The sequence below is a fragment of the Leopardus geoffroyi genome, chromosome C2, assembly GCF_018350155.1.
Source record: "Leopardus geoffroyi isolate Oge1 chromosome C2, O.geoffroyi_Oge1_pat1.0, whole genome shotgun sequence".
Lineage (NCBI taxonomy): Eukaryota > Metazoa > Chordata > Mammalia > Carnivora > Felidae > Leopardus > Leopardus geoffroyi.
The window spans coordinates 86,573,808-86,587,613 of record NC_059333.1 but is presented as its reverse complement, the minus strand read 5'-3'; the positions used below and the strand labels follow the sequence as shown (position 1 = coordinate 86,587,613).

The following is a 13,806-nucleotide window of genomic DNA, read 5'->3' as shown; positions in this document are numbered from 1 at the left end:
TGAGAATCATAGTTGAGCCATAGGTTGTTTAAAAAGGCTTTAGGGAAACTCCCCCAGAGCAATCTCTAATATTAGTCACTCCACCAAATCTGAATAAAAATAATGTACTTGATATGCTAACTCAAGCCTGAGACAAGTCCCCTACAGCTCCAATCAGATTGCTGCCACTAAGAGGTCGTATGGAAATTTTAGAAGTACTTCTAATTGAAATAAATATAGTTGTTAAGGAGATAAAAATGTTTCTGTAAATGTATTCATTTAACAAATCTAGATCCACAAAAGAAAACAAATCAATATGCAAACAAGTACAAATTAATATATTAAAATATGTATGCATACATATACATATATATGTGTGTTTATATATATATATATATATATATATATATATATATATATATGCATATGTAAAGAGAAGAATCAAATTTGGAAAGAATGTCCAAATCAGGTAACTAAAAATGAAGGAAAAGAGAAAAAGAGTTTACAGTAGCTTAATATTAGAGTCATAGGCTGATAAATTGATATGAAAGGTAAAAATTTTGAATTAAAAATGAAAATATTAAAAGTAATTTTTAATGTGGCCCTTAAAAATATATGAATAAATTATGCCTAGTATCATATGATACTTATGAATAAATGATGCTTAGTATTGCATAGTAGATAGCCAGTATGGTACTCTGCACGTGGTATAGCTCAATGACTATTTGGCAAATGAATAGTAGGAAAATAAGTGCAACATTCTATCATTGTTTCATTCAAATGACAACTCTGCAAGCCTTTCATTGTCCAAAAAACAATGTTTTTTGTAAATGTCAGGAAACTAATGAATGCCCTTCCCATACAGAAAAGAAAGAAAAGAAAAGAAAAGAAAAGAAAAGAAAAGAAAAGAAAAGAAAAGAAAAGAAAATCAGTGTTTGTTGGTGAGGGAAAAAAGAACTAATAGCACAAAATTTTAAGTAACATTTCAACACATACTTCCTTATCACTTTTCTTTTCCTGTATTGAAGCCATTTCATTTTGTAGTCGTTGGATTTCATCCTTCACTCGTCCCAGTTCTCTCTCAGCAATGATCTTAAAATGCTCTTCACTTTCAATCTCATGCTCTCTTGCTTTACAAAGAGACTACAGAATAATTTACAAGATAGAAAGACTTTTTAATTTTTAACATTATACAATATTTATAATAACCCATTAGCCCAAAAAAAGTTCCCACAAAATACTTAGATTAAGTACTAGTAATTCCACTTCTCTGAAACTTAAACCATGTTAGACTTTACAATTCAGTGTAGTTGGTGTTGCTTACTAGTTGTAAGAAAGTCAGTTCATGGAATGACCTAGAAGAAAATACTGTTGTCAGCCATTTTTAGATTTTATGTTGGTCTAGAAAAACTGCAGAAAATCAAAGTTTATATGGTAAGGGTTAAAAAATATATAACTCATGACTTACCTAAAAAATAAATAAAATTTATTTAAAAATACTTTAGGAAATGGGTTGTTTCTATAAACTGACTACATAAGCTGATTGCAGAGATAATTTATAAATGACTACGTAAACACCGATGGTTATAAATATTTCATAGAATATATTAGTAAACAACCATGCCTTTGTGTTAAGCTTTACTCAATAAAATTGTATTTATTGACTACTGAGTTTGTAGTGCTTCTAAGTTATCACCATCAGTATTATTTTTACATTATTAGAGCTGTTAATGCTATAGGAAGTTTATGGTCTTCTATAACTATTATCCGATTTAACTGAGGTTTGACTATAATGAAATATACACCCACAGAGAATTTGACTTTCTTTTTTTTTTTAATTTTTAAACATTTATTTATTTTTGAGAGACAGAGAGAAACAGAGTGTGAGCAGGGGAGGAGCAGAGAGAGAGGGAGACACAGAGTCTGAAGCAGGCTCCAGGCTCTGAGCTGACAGGCTGACAGCAGCAAGCCTGGTGTGGGGCTTGAACCCATGAATCACAAAATCATAACCTGAGCCAAAGTCAGACCCTTAACCGACTGAGCCACCCAGGCACCCCTAGAATCTCTGACTTTCAAATCCCCAACTCAGTGGTTTAATAACTTAAAGAATGATGTTGTCCAGTTTATTAATTAATCATATCAGGATTCAAAACTCTCAAGTATTGCTTCTAAAAGTTCATCAATTTGCTGCTTCCTAATAAAATCTGTAAACCACAAAATGGTTACTTATCAATATTAATTATAAATTGGTATTAAAAACATGCTTTGTTCACTATTAAGAATTACATACCTTTCAAAGAAAGGTAGATGCGTTTTTAAAAAAATAGTTTGATATGGAAGTTAGTAAACTCTCCAATGCTGATTTGCTGAGCTATTTGCTGGGCATCATCAGGGAATGATGTTCTACACATGAATAGATTGTCCATAAAACAAATATACTTATCACTCTAAGTTGTAACTTTTATTATTTGTAGTAATATTTCTAAAATGCATTATACTTTCCCCAGTTATCTTAACTAGTGTCTTAGATATAATTTAACTTTCCTACTATCTCAGGATCCTAAAATAATGTGGTGTCCTAAGGGCTACTGAAATGTGTGAACTATTTGTTCCCACTCAAAAAGGCCCCAGTGGGTCATGCTGTAAAAGTGAAAATGAGCTGGAAATTCTGTCACATGTTATATTAGGTCTATTTTGGCTTAGAATTTTTCTCATTGCCGTCACTGTACCCTTCTCATATAATCTGCTGCCTAATATTACGTTACACTGTATGAATGATTTCTTCTTTCAAATGAGTTAATTATTCCTTGAACTTGGTGACGGTAGCGAATTCCTCAAAAGCCTTTTTTTCCTACTTACTTTCAGGTTCAAGGTTACATTCACAATAGGTTAGCTATGGTAAAGTTTCATGTATGTCTAAAATAAAATCACAGATGTATATGCAATGTGAAATGTTCATGACTACACATGACCTAATCAACATGAATGTCAACATTACTATACCTGCGTAAACGAAAACTCTTGCTTAACATTTTTGAAGTGAGAAGTCATAGCATTAATTCGATCTTCATAGTCACGTAGCTGATCTTGCAAGCTTGACTTTTCCTCCTGCAGCTTTGACAACTGTAAATAATACATGTGATAATTTAGACATTGCTGTGGGAAAATTAGCACTATATTAAAATAGAATAGAAATCTCTAAGATTTCTCAGAAATCTTTCAGGAACCACCGCTAAAACGCAATTTTCATACAGCAGTACTTAAAGGGAAAAAGAGAGATCCTATTACATAATTAAACCACAACATCTCTAGAGCAAACAAGAGCATAATAACAGATGTAACAAAAACACAGAACACAAACCATAAATTTTAAAAGCAACGGACATCAGGTATAACAAGCTCCTCCCTGAGCTATTCAAAATAAACAGATTTTGGACAGAGCTTAACAGAACAAACTTCCATGTGCTTAAGACCTCTTTCTTAATGTATGTTGTGTGTCATTGAATTAAAACCCTGAGTAGAAACAAAACAATGTAAATGCATAACAAACAAACACACAAACAAAAAACTTTAGGAAATTACAAGATAGATTCCCAGGACAATTAGAATACGTCACCCCTCAAAACAATATAAAAGCTCAACATAACAAAAATATCCTTCCTTATAGTCTTGATCTGTGGTTCCCAAATTTGGGGCTGCATACAACCCAGGAGGAGCACAACAAATCCACTAAGTGCGAAAGACGCTATTTGAATGTTTTAAATAAGGAAGTAATAAAATACTAATGCACTATATGTTATCTCCTATATTTCATTAAACATAGTAAATCATACTAAATATGTATTTTTGCTTTTTATTTCATTAATTTCAGTTTTTCTTCTAATTCCCTCTTTGGTTCACTTTGTTATTCTTTTTTAAAAATTTATTAAGAACAGGTTTTAATTATTTTACTTTTTTGTCACATTGATGCTATAGACTAAATGTCTGTGTCACCCTCAAATTCATATGCTGAGGCCTTTACCCACAATGTGATGGTATCTGGAGGTGGGCCTTTGGGAAGTGAGTAGGTTTAAATTAGGACATGCAGGTAGGACCCTCATTGTAAAATTAGTGTCTTTGTCAGAAGAAGAGAGACCAGAGCTTGTTTTCTCTTTGCCATGTGAGAACACAGTGAGAAGGCAGCCATCGGCAAGCCAAGAGGAGGGCTCTCACCAGAACCCAACCACCTTGCCACCCTGATCTCCACTTATAGCCTTCAGAACCGTGAGAAATAAATGTCTTTTTAATAAATCATGTCTTTTTACTCACTCACTCTATGGTATTTTGTTACAGCAACCCAAGCTAACTAAAGCATGGATTTAAAAATGAAGGCATTTAAGGCATTTAAGCCTGTAACTTTTCTCTAAGTAAGATTTTTCCTATTTCCAGCAGATACAGGTATGAAGCAGTCTCTTTTTATTGTTTTCTAAAAACTAACTTTTCCCTTTCAATTTCTCCATGATAGAAGAGTTATCTAGGTTTCTGAGAAATTGGCCTAAGTGTTTAAGATGGATGTGTTAGTCAGCTCAGGCCGCCATGACAAAATATCATAGACTGAGTGGCTTAAAGAATAGAAATTTATTTCTCTGAGTCCTGGGGGCCAGGAAGCCCAGGATTGAGTTACTAGACAATTTGGTTCTGGTGAAATCTCTCTTCCTGACTTGCAGACAGTGCCTTCTAGCTGCATCTTTAAATGGTGGAGAGAGAGAGCGCTGGTCTCTCTTCCACTTCGCATAAAGATATAATACCATCATGGGAGCCACATTCTCATGACCTCATCTAAGCCTAATTATCTTCAAAAGGCCCCACCACCAAATACCAACACACTGGAGATTAGGGCTTCAACATATGAATGGGAGGGGGAGGCAAACAGTCCATAAAATGGAGAATAATTTTTTAAATTATTTACTATAAATTCTATTGGCTTATGATCAGAAAAATATGGCCTATAAAATTCCCACCACTCACACTCATTTCTCTAATTTTGGTAAAATGTACATAAACATACATTTTATCATTTTAACCATTTTTCAATGTACATTAAAAAGAGTGTCATTCATCGGGTTGCCTAGGTAGCTCAGCCCATTAAGCATCCAAATCTTGATCTCAGCTCAGGTCATGATCTCACCTCGAGCCCCACGTCAGGGTCTGCACTGGCAGCATGGAGCCTGCTTAGGATTCTCTCTCTCTCTCTCTCTCTCTCTCTCTCTCTGTCTCTCTCTCTGCCCCTCCCTTGCTTGTGTGCTTTCTCAAAATAAATAAATAAACTTAAAAAAAAGAAGAAGAATGGCATTAAGTACATTTATGTGTTGTGCAACAATTGCCACCATCCACCTAAAAATTTTCATCTTCCCAAACTGAAACTCTGTGCCCATTAAACCCTAACTCCCCATTCCTCTTCCCCCCCACCCAGCCTCTGGAAATCACCATTCTACTTGTGTGTCTATGAACTTCACTACTCTAGGTATGTCATATAAGTGAAACCATACAGGATTTGTCCTTTTGTGTCCATCTTATTTCATTTTGTATAAGGTCCTTAAGGTTTATCATTCACTTTTTTTTAATTTTTTTAAAATTTACATCCAAATTAGTTAGCATATAGTGCGACGACGATTTCAGGAGTAGATTCCTTAGTGCCCCTTACCCATTTAGCTCATCCCTCCTCCCACAACCCCTCCAGTAACCTTCTGTTTGTTCTCCATATTTATGAGTCTCTTCTGTTTCGTCCCCCTCCCTGTTTTTATATCATTTTTATTTCCCTTCCCTTATGTTCATCTGTTTTGTCTCTTAAAGTCCTCATATGAGTGAAGTCATATGATTTTTGTCTTTCTCTGACTAATTTCACTTAGCATAATACCCTCCAGTTCTATCCGCGTAGTTGCAAATGGCAAGATTTCATTCTTTTTGATTGTTGGGTAATACTCCATTGTATATATATATACCACATCTTCTTTATCCATTCATCCTTCAATGGACATTTGGGCTCCTTCCATACTTTGGCTATTGTTGATAGTGCTGCTATAAACATGGGGGTGCATGTGTCCCTTTGAAACAGCACACCTGTATCCCTTGGATAAATGCCTAGTAGTGCAATTGCTGGGTCATAGGGTAGTAGTTCTATTTTTAGTTTTTTGAGGAACCTCCATACTGTTTTCCAGAGTCGCTGCACCAGCTTGCATTCCCATATCATTCACTTTTAATGCATTAAGGTTTTCATCCTGGTATAGTAAATGATCCACCTTTGTTAAATGGTTTACAGACATATTTTTTAAACTGTTTATTTAAGGGATATATGCTCTGTTTTTATTTTTACTGCATTATTCATACCTTTATATTCTTATTTTTGTCTATTAGAACTGTCCGATTCTGATGTCAGTATTGAAGTATCCTACTACAACTGTATTTTTGTCAAAGTCTACTTGTATTTATAATAGTTTTTACTTTTATGTACTTAGTTGTTATGTTGTTTGGTGCATACAGCTTTATGACTTTTATTTTCTTTTTTTTTTTTTTTTTTTTTTTTTAATTTTTTTCAACGTTTATTTATTTTTTGGGGGACAGAGAGAGACAGAGCATGAATGGGGGAGGGGCAGAGAGAGAGGGAGACACAGAATCGGAAACAGGCTCCAGGCTCTGAGCCATCAGCCCAGAGCCTGACGCGGGGCTCGAACTCACAGACCGCGAGATCGTGACCTGGCTGAAGTCGGACGCTTAACCGACTGCGCCACCCAGGCGCCCCTATGACTTTTATTTTCTTCATCAGTTACTAACTTTTATGATTGCATAATGAACCCAGAGCAAAGGCATCTGCTTTCCTAATGAAAGCATAATGATTAACTCTCCACAAGTTGATAATTCCTTCCCCACAGAATATCCAGGCATTTTTTGCTTCTTTTAAATATAAAAGGACATGCAAGGACCACCAGATATTTATTGAAGACTTATATCAAGTGAGAGATATCAAGATAAACAAGTAAAAAGATCCCAAAGGAAACATAATTCAAGACACAAAAAAGAACTAAACACACACACACACACACACACACACACTTAGATTGTAAAAGATATTGTACTACTAAAAACAGACCAGGTGCTACAAAAAAGCAACAAATAACCTGAAAATTAAAAATATGATATAGTTGCCAAAAAAAACTACAACGTAAACATAAAACAAAACCCTAAAAGCTTCCAGACATTAAAATTGCAACCTACAAAGAAATGGAAATATTTCTAATAGCAGATTACTGACCAACATCACTACTGGAAGATAATATTTTTCCAAATTCTTCATAAAAAAATTTTTAACCTAGAACATTTGACTCAGCCAACACCATCAAATGTGAGATTAAATAAAAAACAGTTTCAGATTCAGAGTTTACCTCCTATATACCCTTGTTAGGAAGACACAAGAAAGTATTCCTTATTTTGAGATAAGATAACCCAAGAAAGAAGATATGTGACTTAGGAAATAGAGCATCAACCAAGTAAAAGAATAAAGGGAATTCTGTAGTCCACAGTTGGGAAATAGGTCTGTGGAAAAACAGTCCATATTAAAAAAACACAGGACTCCAGAAGGAAGGAGTAGAGGCAGAAAGAAGGTATCTTTAAGATCTGATACTGTGATTAAAAGAATACAAACTTAAAGCAAGCAATGCAAGAAATCAATTGGCAACCAAGGATGTAAGGAATCAAAAGCACAAAACAATGGACGCTTCTTGAAACAAGAAACTAGGCAACTAGGCAACTAGGCAAAAGATGAATCAAAGTGAAAAATCCAAGAAAAGATAAACTGAGTAAAAGTGGCTACATTAAGGACCATTAAACCAGTTTAAATATAAAATTAAGGCTGGCGCGCCTGGGTGGCTCAGTCAGTTAAGTGTCCAACTTTGGCTCAGGTCATGTGATCTTGTGGTTTGTGAGTTTGAGCCCCGTGTCAGGCTCTGTGCTGACAGCTCGGAGCCTGAAGCCTGCTTCAGATTCTGTGTCTCCCTCTCTCTTTGCTCCTCCCCTGCTTATGCTCTGTCTCTCTCTGTCTCAAAAATAAATAAAAACATTAAAATTTTTTTTCATATAAAATTAAGGCTAAACACTTGTAGTAAATTAAAGGCACTGAATGGAATAAAAAATAAAGCTTGATAATATAAAAATAATAAAACCACTATTTTTTAATAGTGGTAATATGGGTAAAAGATGGTGTAAAGAAGTGAGAGAGCTAATTTCTTTGCTTTAAAAATGAAAAATGAGGGGCGCCTGGGTGGCGCAGTCGGTTGGGCGTCCGACTTCAGCCAGGTCATGATCTTGCGGTCCGTGAGTTTGAGCCCCGCGTCGGGCTCTGGGCTGATGGCTCAGAGCCTGGAGCCTGTTTCCGATTCTGTGTCTCCCTCTCTCTCTGCCCCTCCCCCGTTCATGCTCTGTCTCTAACTGTCCCAAAAATAAATAAACGTTGAAAAAAAAAAATTAAAAAAAAAAAAATGAAAAATGAAAGGGCAGGGAGTCAACCCATAACTGCCTACAAATGAAACAAAGAATTTTTTAAACAATAATCTAACCATTTCTTCTTATGCAGTTTTTCTTAATGTGAAGAAAGTTTCTTAGCAATCACTATCTCTTGTAATCAAGTAATATTTACCTGAAATTCAATAATTCCTTTCTTTTTTTCTCTTAAGACAAATAAAATTAAAATTTTTATTAAATAAAAATGTTTATGTTAAAAACAGCACATATAGTAGGATTCCATTTTAATAATACTTCTGTCTTATGCAGAAGAATGAACCTGGAGCACTTTCTTACACCATACACAAAAATAAACTCAAAATGGATGAAAAACCTAAATGTAAGACAGAAAGCCATCAAAATCCTAGAGGAGAAATCAGGCAACAACCTGATTGTTTGACCTCAGCCACAGCAACTTCTGGAGACTTGACATGTCTTCAGAGGCAAGGGAAACAAAAGTAAAAATGAATTACTGGGACCTCATTAAAATAAAAAGGTTTTGCATGGCAAAGGAAACAATCAGCAAAACTAAAAGGCAACTGACGGATGGGAGAAGATATTTGCAAATGACATAGCAGATAAAGGGTTAGTATCCAAAATCTGTAAGGAATTTAACAAAATTAACACCCAAAAAACAAATAATCCAGTGAAGAAATGGGCAAAATACATGAATAGATATTTTTCCAAAGAGGACATCCAGATGGCTAACAGACACGAGAAGGTGCTCAACATCACTCATCATCAGGGACATACAAATCAAAACCACAATGAGATATCACCTTACCCCTGTCAGAATGGCTAAAATTAACAACTTGGGCAGCAACAGATGTTAGCAAGGATGTAGAGAAAGAGGAACCCTTTTGCACTGCTGGTGGGAATGCAAACTGTGCAGCCTCTCTGGAAAACAGGATGGAGGTTCCTCAGAAAACTAAAAATAGAACTACCTTATGACCCAGCAATTACACTACTGAGTATTTATCCAAGGGATACAGGTGTGCTGTTTTGAAAGGGCACATGCACCCCAATGTTTATAGCAGCGCTATCAACAATACCCAGAGTGCGGAGAGAGCCCAAATGTCCATCAACTGATGAACGGATAAAGAAGATGTGGTGGGTACACACACACACACACACACACACACACACACACACACACACTCACACATACTGGAATATTACTCGGTGATCCAAAAGAGTGAAATCTTGCCATTTGCAACAATGTGGATGGAACTAGAGTGTATTACGTTACAGGAAGTCAGTCAGAGAAAGATAAATATCATATGATTTCACTCATATGTGGAATTTAAGATACAAAACAGATGAATATAGGGGAAGGGAAGCAAAAGTAATATAAAAACAGAGAGGGAGACAAACCATAAGAGACTCTTAAATACATAGAACTGACAAACTGAGGGTTGCTGGAGGGGTGTTGGGTGGGGGGGAAGGACTAAATGGGTGAGGGGCATTTAGGAGGGCGCTTGTTGGGATGAGCACTGGGTGTTATATGTAAGTGATGAATCACTAAATTCTATTCCTGAAATCATTGTTACACTATATGTTAACTAACTTGGATTTAAATTTTAAAAAACAATGATACTTCTGTCTGTCTTTTCTATCTATAAAACTGTAGACTATGATGTCTGGAATATTTGTTTAATGCCATGATAGTCACTTCTAGAGTCAACAGTGGGTATTTTTTATTTTTTACCCTTCTGTTTGAATATCTTAAACTTATTAGAGTTGCCTTTTTAATGCCACTGTTTATTCAGGTAAAGTGATTCTGGCCCTCACTCTTCTTTTTATTGCTCCGTAATATTTTTTAAATAGCTAATATAATACATATATAAAATCATATGAGACAAATATTATGGCAATAATAAGAAAAAAACTAATATTTGATTGGAACTTTAACCCACATTAATATCCTTAGAGCTGTAAACAACCCTGTGAAATGATTATTTATTTCCAGTTTATATAAGAAGAAACACGTTCACTGCTGGTAAGTAGGATCTGAACCCAGGGCTGGAAACTTGTTAATATTATTATTCCTCAGTACTCAGTGCCAAATTTCTGCTTTTTGTTTTTTTTTAGTGCCAAATTTCTTATATTCCCTAATGTTGCCCTTCATTAAAACAAAGCAACAAAAAACTGCAGCTATCTAATTTAGACATTAGTAAACAGGTCAGAATATTTTGAAAAAAAAAAAAAACTTCACAAAACAATGATGGACTTTCATTTTCTTTTCCAAGGGAAGAAAACCTTCTCTTCCATTCTACAAAGTAATGTAAACATCATCTGTTTCTGGATCCTCCTCTACACAACACACTGCCATGTGACAGAACTTTAGACTAACTGCTAAAGGTTTTTAAAAGTTTTCTGAGCCAGATGCAATTTTATTTTTAACAACTACTATGCATTCATTGGTTGCAAGCCGGTGTAAAATATTCCTTACAACGTAAAATATTTTTATATCACTCTGTGACAACATCCTCACTTTGAAAAGCTGTAAACTGCACATTTTACATTCTTACTAGAACGTCTCTCTTGAAAATATTTCTTCAAGTCCCTTTCAACTTTAAATGTCTTAGGCAGAAACTCAAAAAGTAATGTCAACCAGAGCGTGATTTGCTTATAAACATCCGCAAACAACTGTTGCTAGGAAAACCTCAGAGTCCCTTTGCAAGCCGCGCTTAATTCTGAGGAAGGGAAAAGGGGACGCAGGAACCAGACTTTCCTTTCCTGCCCCTGAGGCGAAATGGAGTGGGAGGGGAGAGAGTAACGATTCAGACTTTATAGTCGCGAATATCAATCATCCTTTCAATATACATTTTGTAATGCTTTGCAAGTACTGTAATGGGCAAACAGGTTAGGGAGGAAGGAGATGGTGCGGTGAGCATTAGACAGAAAGAGATAAAACTGGGGACGGAAAAGGGAAGAATAAAAGGCTTGGGGTATTCCTGCCAACCAAGAAACTACCCCCTCTTTCCCGGCCTTCTTCACCTGACCCTTACCTGATCTTCCAGGATCCTGTTCTCCTCGTTTGCCACCGGGATGGCTAACCCATCGTCCCAATGCAGCTCCGCCAAGAATTCATTACTCATGATGGCAAAAGGATAGAGAACCTCTGACAGGGTGGGGAGGAAAGATCCACCTTCTCGTATAGCCCGGGAGCAGCACACAAGGAAACTCCCTACACCCGCAAATCTCCCCAGTAATTACCACGATAACCCCAGCAACCGCCCCGCGTCCTTAGTTACCAAGCAGGAAGTGCTCAAGCAGGGAGGCAAAACTTCCGGTTGAGAACTCTTGCCTCGGTCCGGAGCAGCTTTTCTTTTAAACTTCCGAGGAAGCGAAGCAATTACTCCACAGGTTCGCTGGGGTTGGCGGCCCCAGCATAACTATCCCTCAAGTTGCAGCTCGGGATCGTCCCCCGGGGCGCTCCCAGAGAGTGTAAAGTCTGTGGCGCCTGCGGTCTCCGGGGGACACTGGGAGCGGGAATGGCATTGCGCCCCGCAACTGCTGGAGCGCAGGCAGACGATGAGAGCTATCGAAAACAGACTTTTCTTTTCAAGTGGTGTTTGAGTTTCATCCGTAGATGAAATCTCGTCGGCTGAGGTAGACTGATATTTTGAAGCAGAATTCACTCCCTAGAATCACTGATGTGTGTTTCCATCTTTTGTTTTAATCTCCTGGTCTTCCTCCCAGTGTTCATCTGCCCTTCGCAGCGTCTTAGCTGACCGCGGACATGGACTGCAGCAGGGTTTGGTAGTACCCCCAACCCCGCCTCACCGCTTCTACACTTTTCGCTGTACGTTTTCTATTAACATACACAAATCTTCAATTTCACATAAAAATTTGTATTTCTTCCTAATCTCCAAAAAAGCTAGGCAACACTGAGTCCACATTATCATGAAGGCATTCGGCTGAAGAGGAGTCCCAGTTAGAGTGGCAAGCACTACACCTATTCAGTAATTTGAATTACCCGCTCAGCACTGGTAGGTATTTGAGTTTACCGCCTCTGTTGGTTAGGATCTCAGAACTGGAAAGGATAAAACTATCAACTAATCTAATCCTTTTATTTTCCAAACAAATAAACTGAGGCTCCCTGAGGTGAAGCGATTAAAGTCAGCAGGACCTAAATGAGGATACAGATCTCCTACTACAAACTATGCTGTCTGCAATGAGAGTTGTTCTTGGCTGAAATACCCTCTATTACGGCATCATGAACATAAATTAACTTTGCTTATCGAATAAGCAACTATCTGTAGCCTTTTTTGCCCTTTTGAATTTTATTTTACCAGTATCTTGTTACGCTTTTTATTATAAAAAGTTTAAATATATATATGTATATGTATGTGTGTGTATATATATATATATAGAGAGAGAGAGAGAGAGAGCGCACATACCCACCCACATACTCATTATCTTGATTTAACATTTATATTTTGCCACATTTACTTCATCTATATTATTTTGCTAAAGCATTTTAAAACAAATCAGACATCATATTTTACCCCAACTACCTGAGCATACATCACTAATGTTTAACATTCAATGTTTTCTAACACAAACACAGTATTACTATCACATCCGTCAAAATTAATAACATCAAAATTCTTGAATATCATCTAATAACTGTTTCATATTTATATTTCTTCAATTGTCCTGAAAATGTCTTTTTACTGTTGGTTTGTTATTATGCTTTTGAAATCCTGTAGTAGCTTTGTCTCTTTGTGTTTACATGGTTTTCCATATATTGAATTATATGGAATATTTCTCTAGTCTCAAAGACTAGATTTAGCTTTTTGTGTTCTTAAAAACAATTTATATTTTTAAATTCTAACACTAGAAACATTTTATACATGTGGCATATTTTACAGATATACTGAATGCAGCATACATTATTTCACCGAATGACTACTCAGATGCAGCAGAATTCTATTATTCTTAGAAATGACTTTTATACATTTGACTATGCATAGTATATTTCATGAGTCAAAGTTTAATGAACAAATCCCTTTACTGAAATAATACTATATCTATATATACAACTACCATTTTTAGAAATAATTTTCATATGCATGTCTTTATAGACCATATAAAATGCAGCACAGTGTGGTGAAACATCATTCACTGTAGAAAACGTTGTACTTATTCACATATACAACATTCTTAGAAATATCTTCAATAGATGGTAGAATTACCACGGCATTTTATTCCTCACTTCTGCAATGCCTAAATTCCCAATGTGATGGAGGAGAAAGCTTGTAGAGGAAATTTCAACCTATTTGGAAT

At 36.0% G+C, this 13,806-nt stretch overlaps 1 protein-coding gene across 1 annotated transcript in view; it reads right to left on the bottom strand.

The window, feature by feature from the left end:
- Window positions 1-11,769, bottom strand: part of CCDC39 (coiled-coil domain containing 39) — a 47,905-nt gene extending 36,136 nt beyond the window's left edge. Inside the window, exons 1-3 of the mRNA XM_045502874.1 lie at window positions 11,523-11,769; window positions 2,983-3,102; window positions 976-1,122 (exon numbers count right to left, since the gene is read on the bottom strand). Coding sequence (XP_045358830.1) covers window positions 976-1,122; window positions 2,983-3,102; window positions 11,523-11,612 — 357 coding nt within the window. The 5' untranslated portion in view covers window positions 11,613-11,769. The remainder of the gene's footprint in view (window positions 1-975; window positions 1,123-2,982; window positions 3,103-11,522) is intronic.
- Between the last annotated feature and the right edge of the window lie 2,037 nt (window positions 11,770-13,806).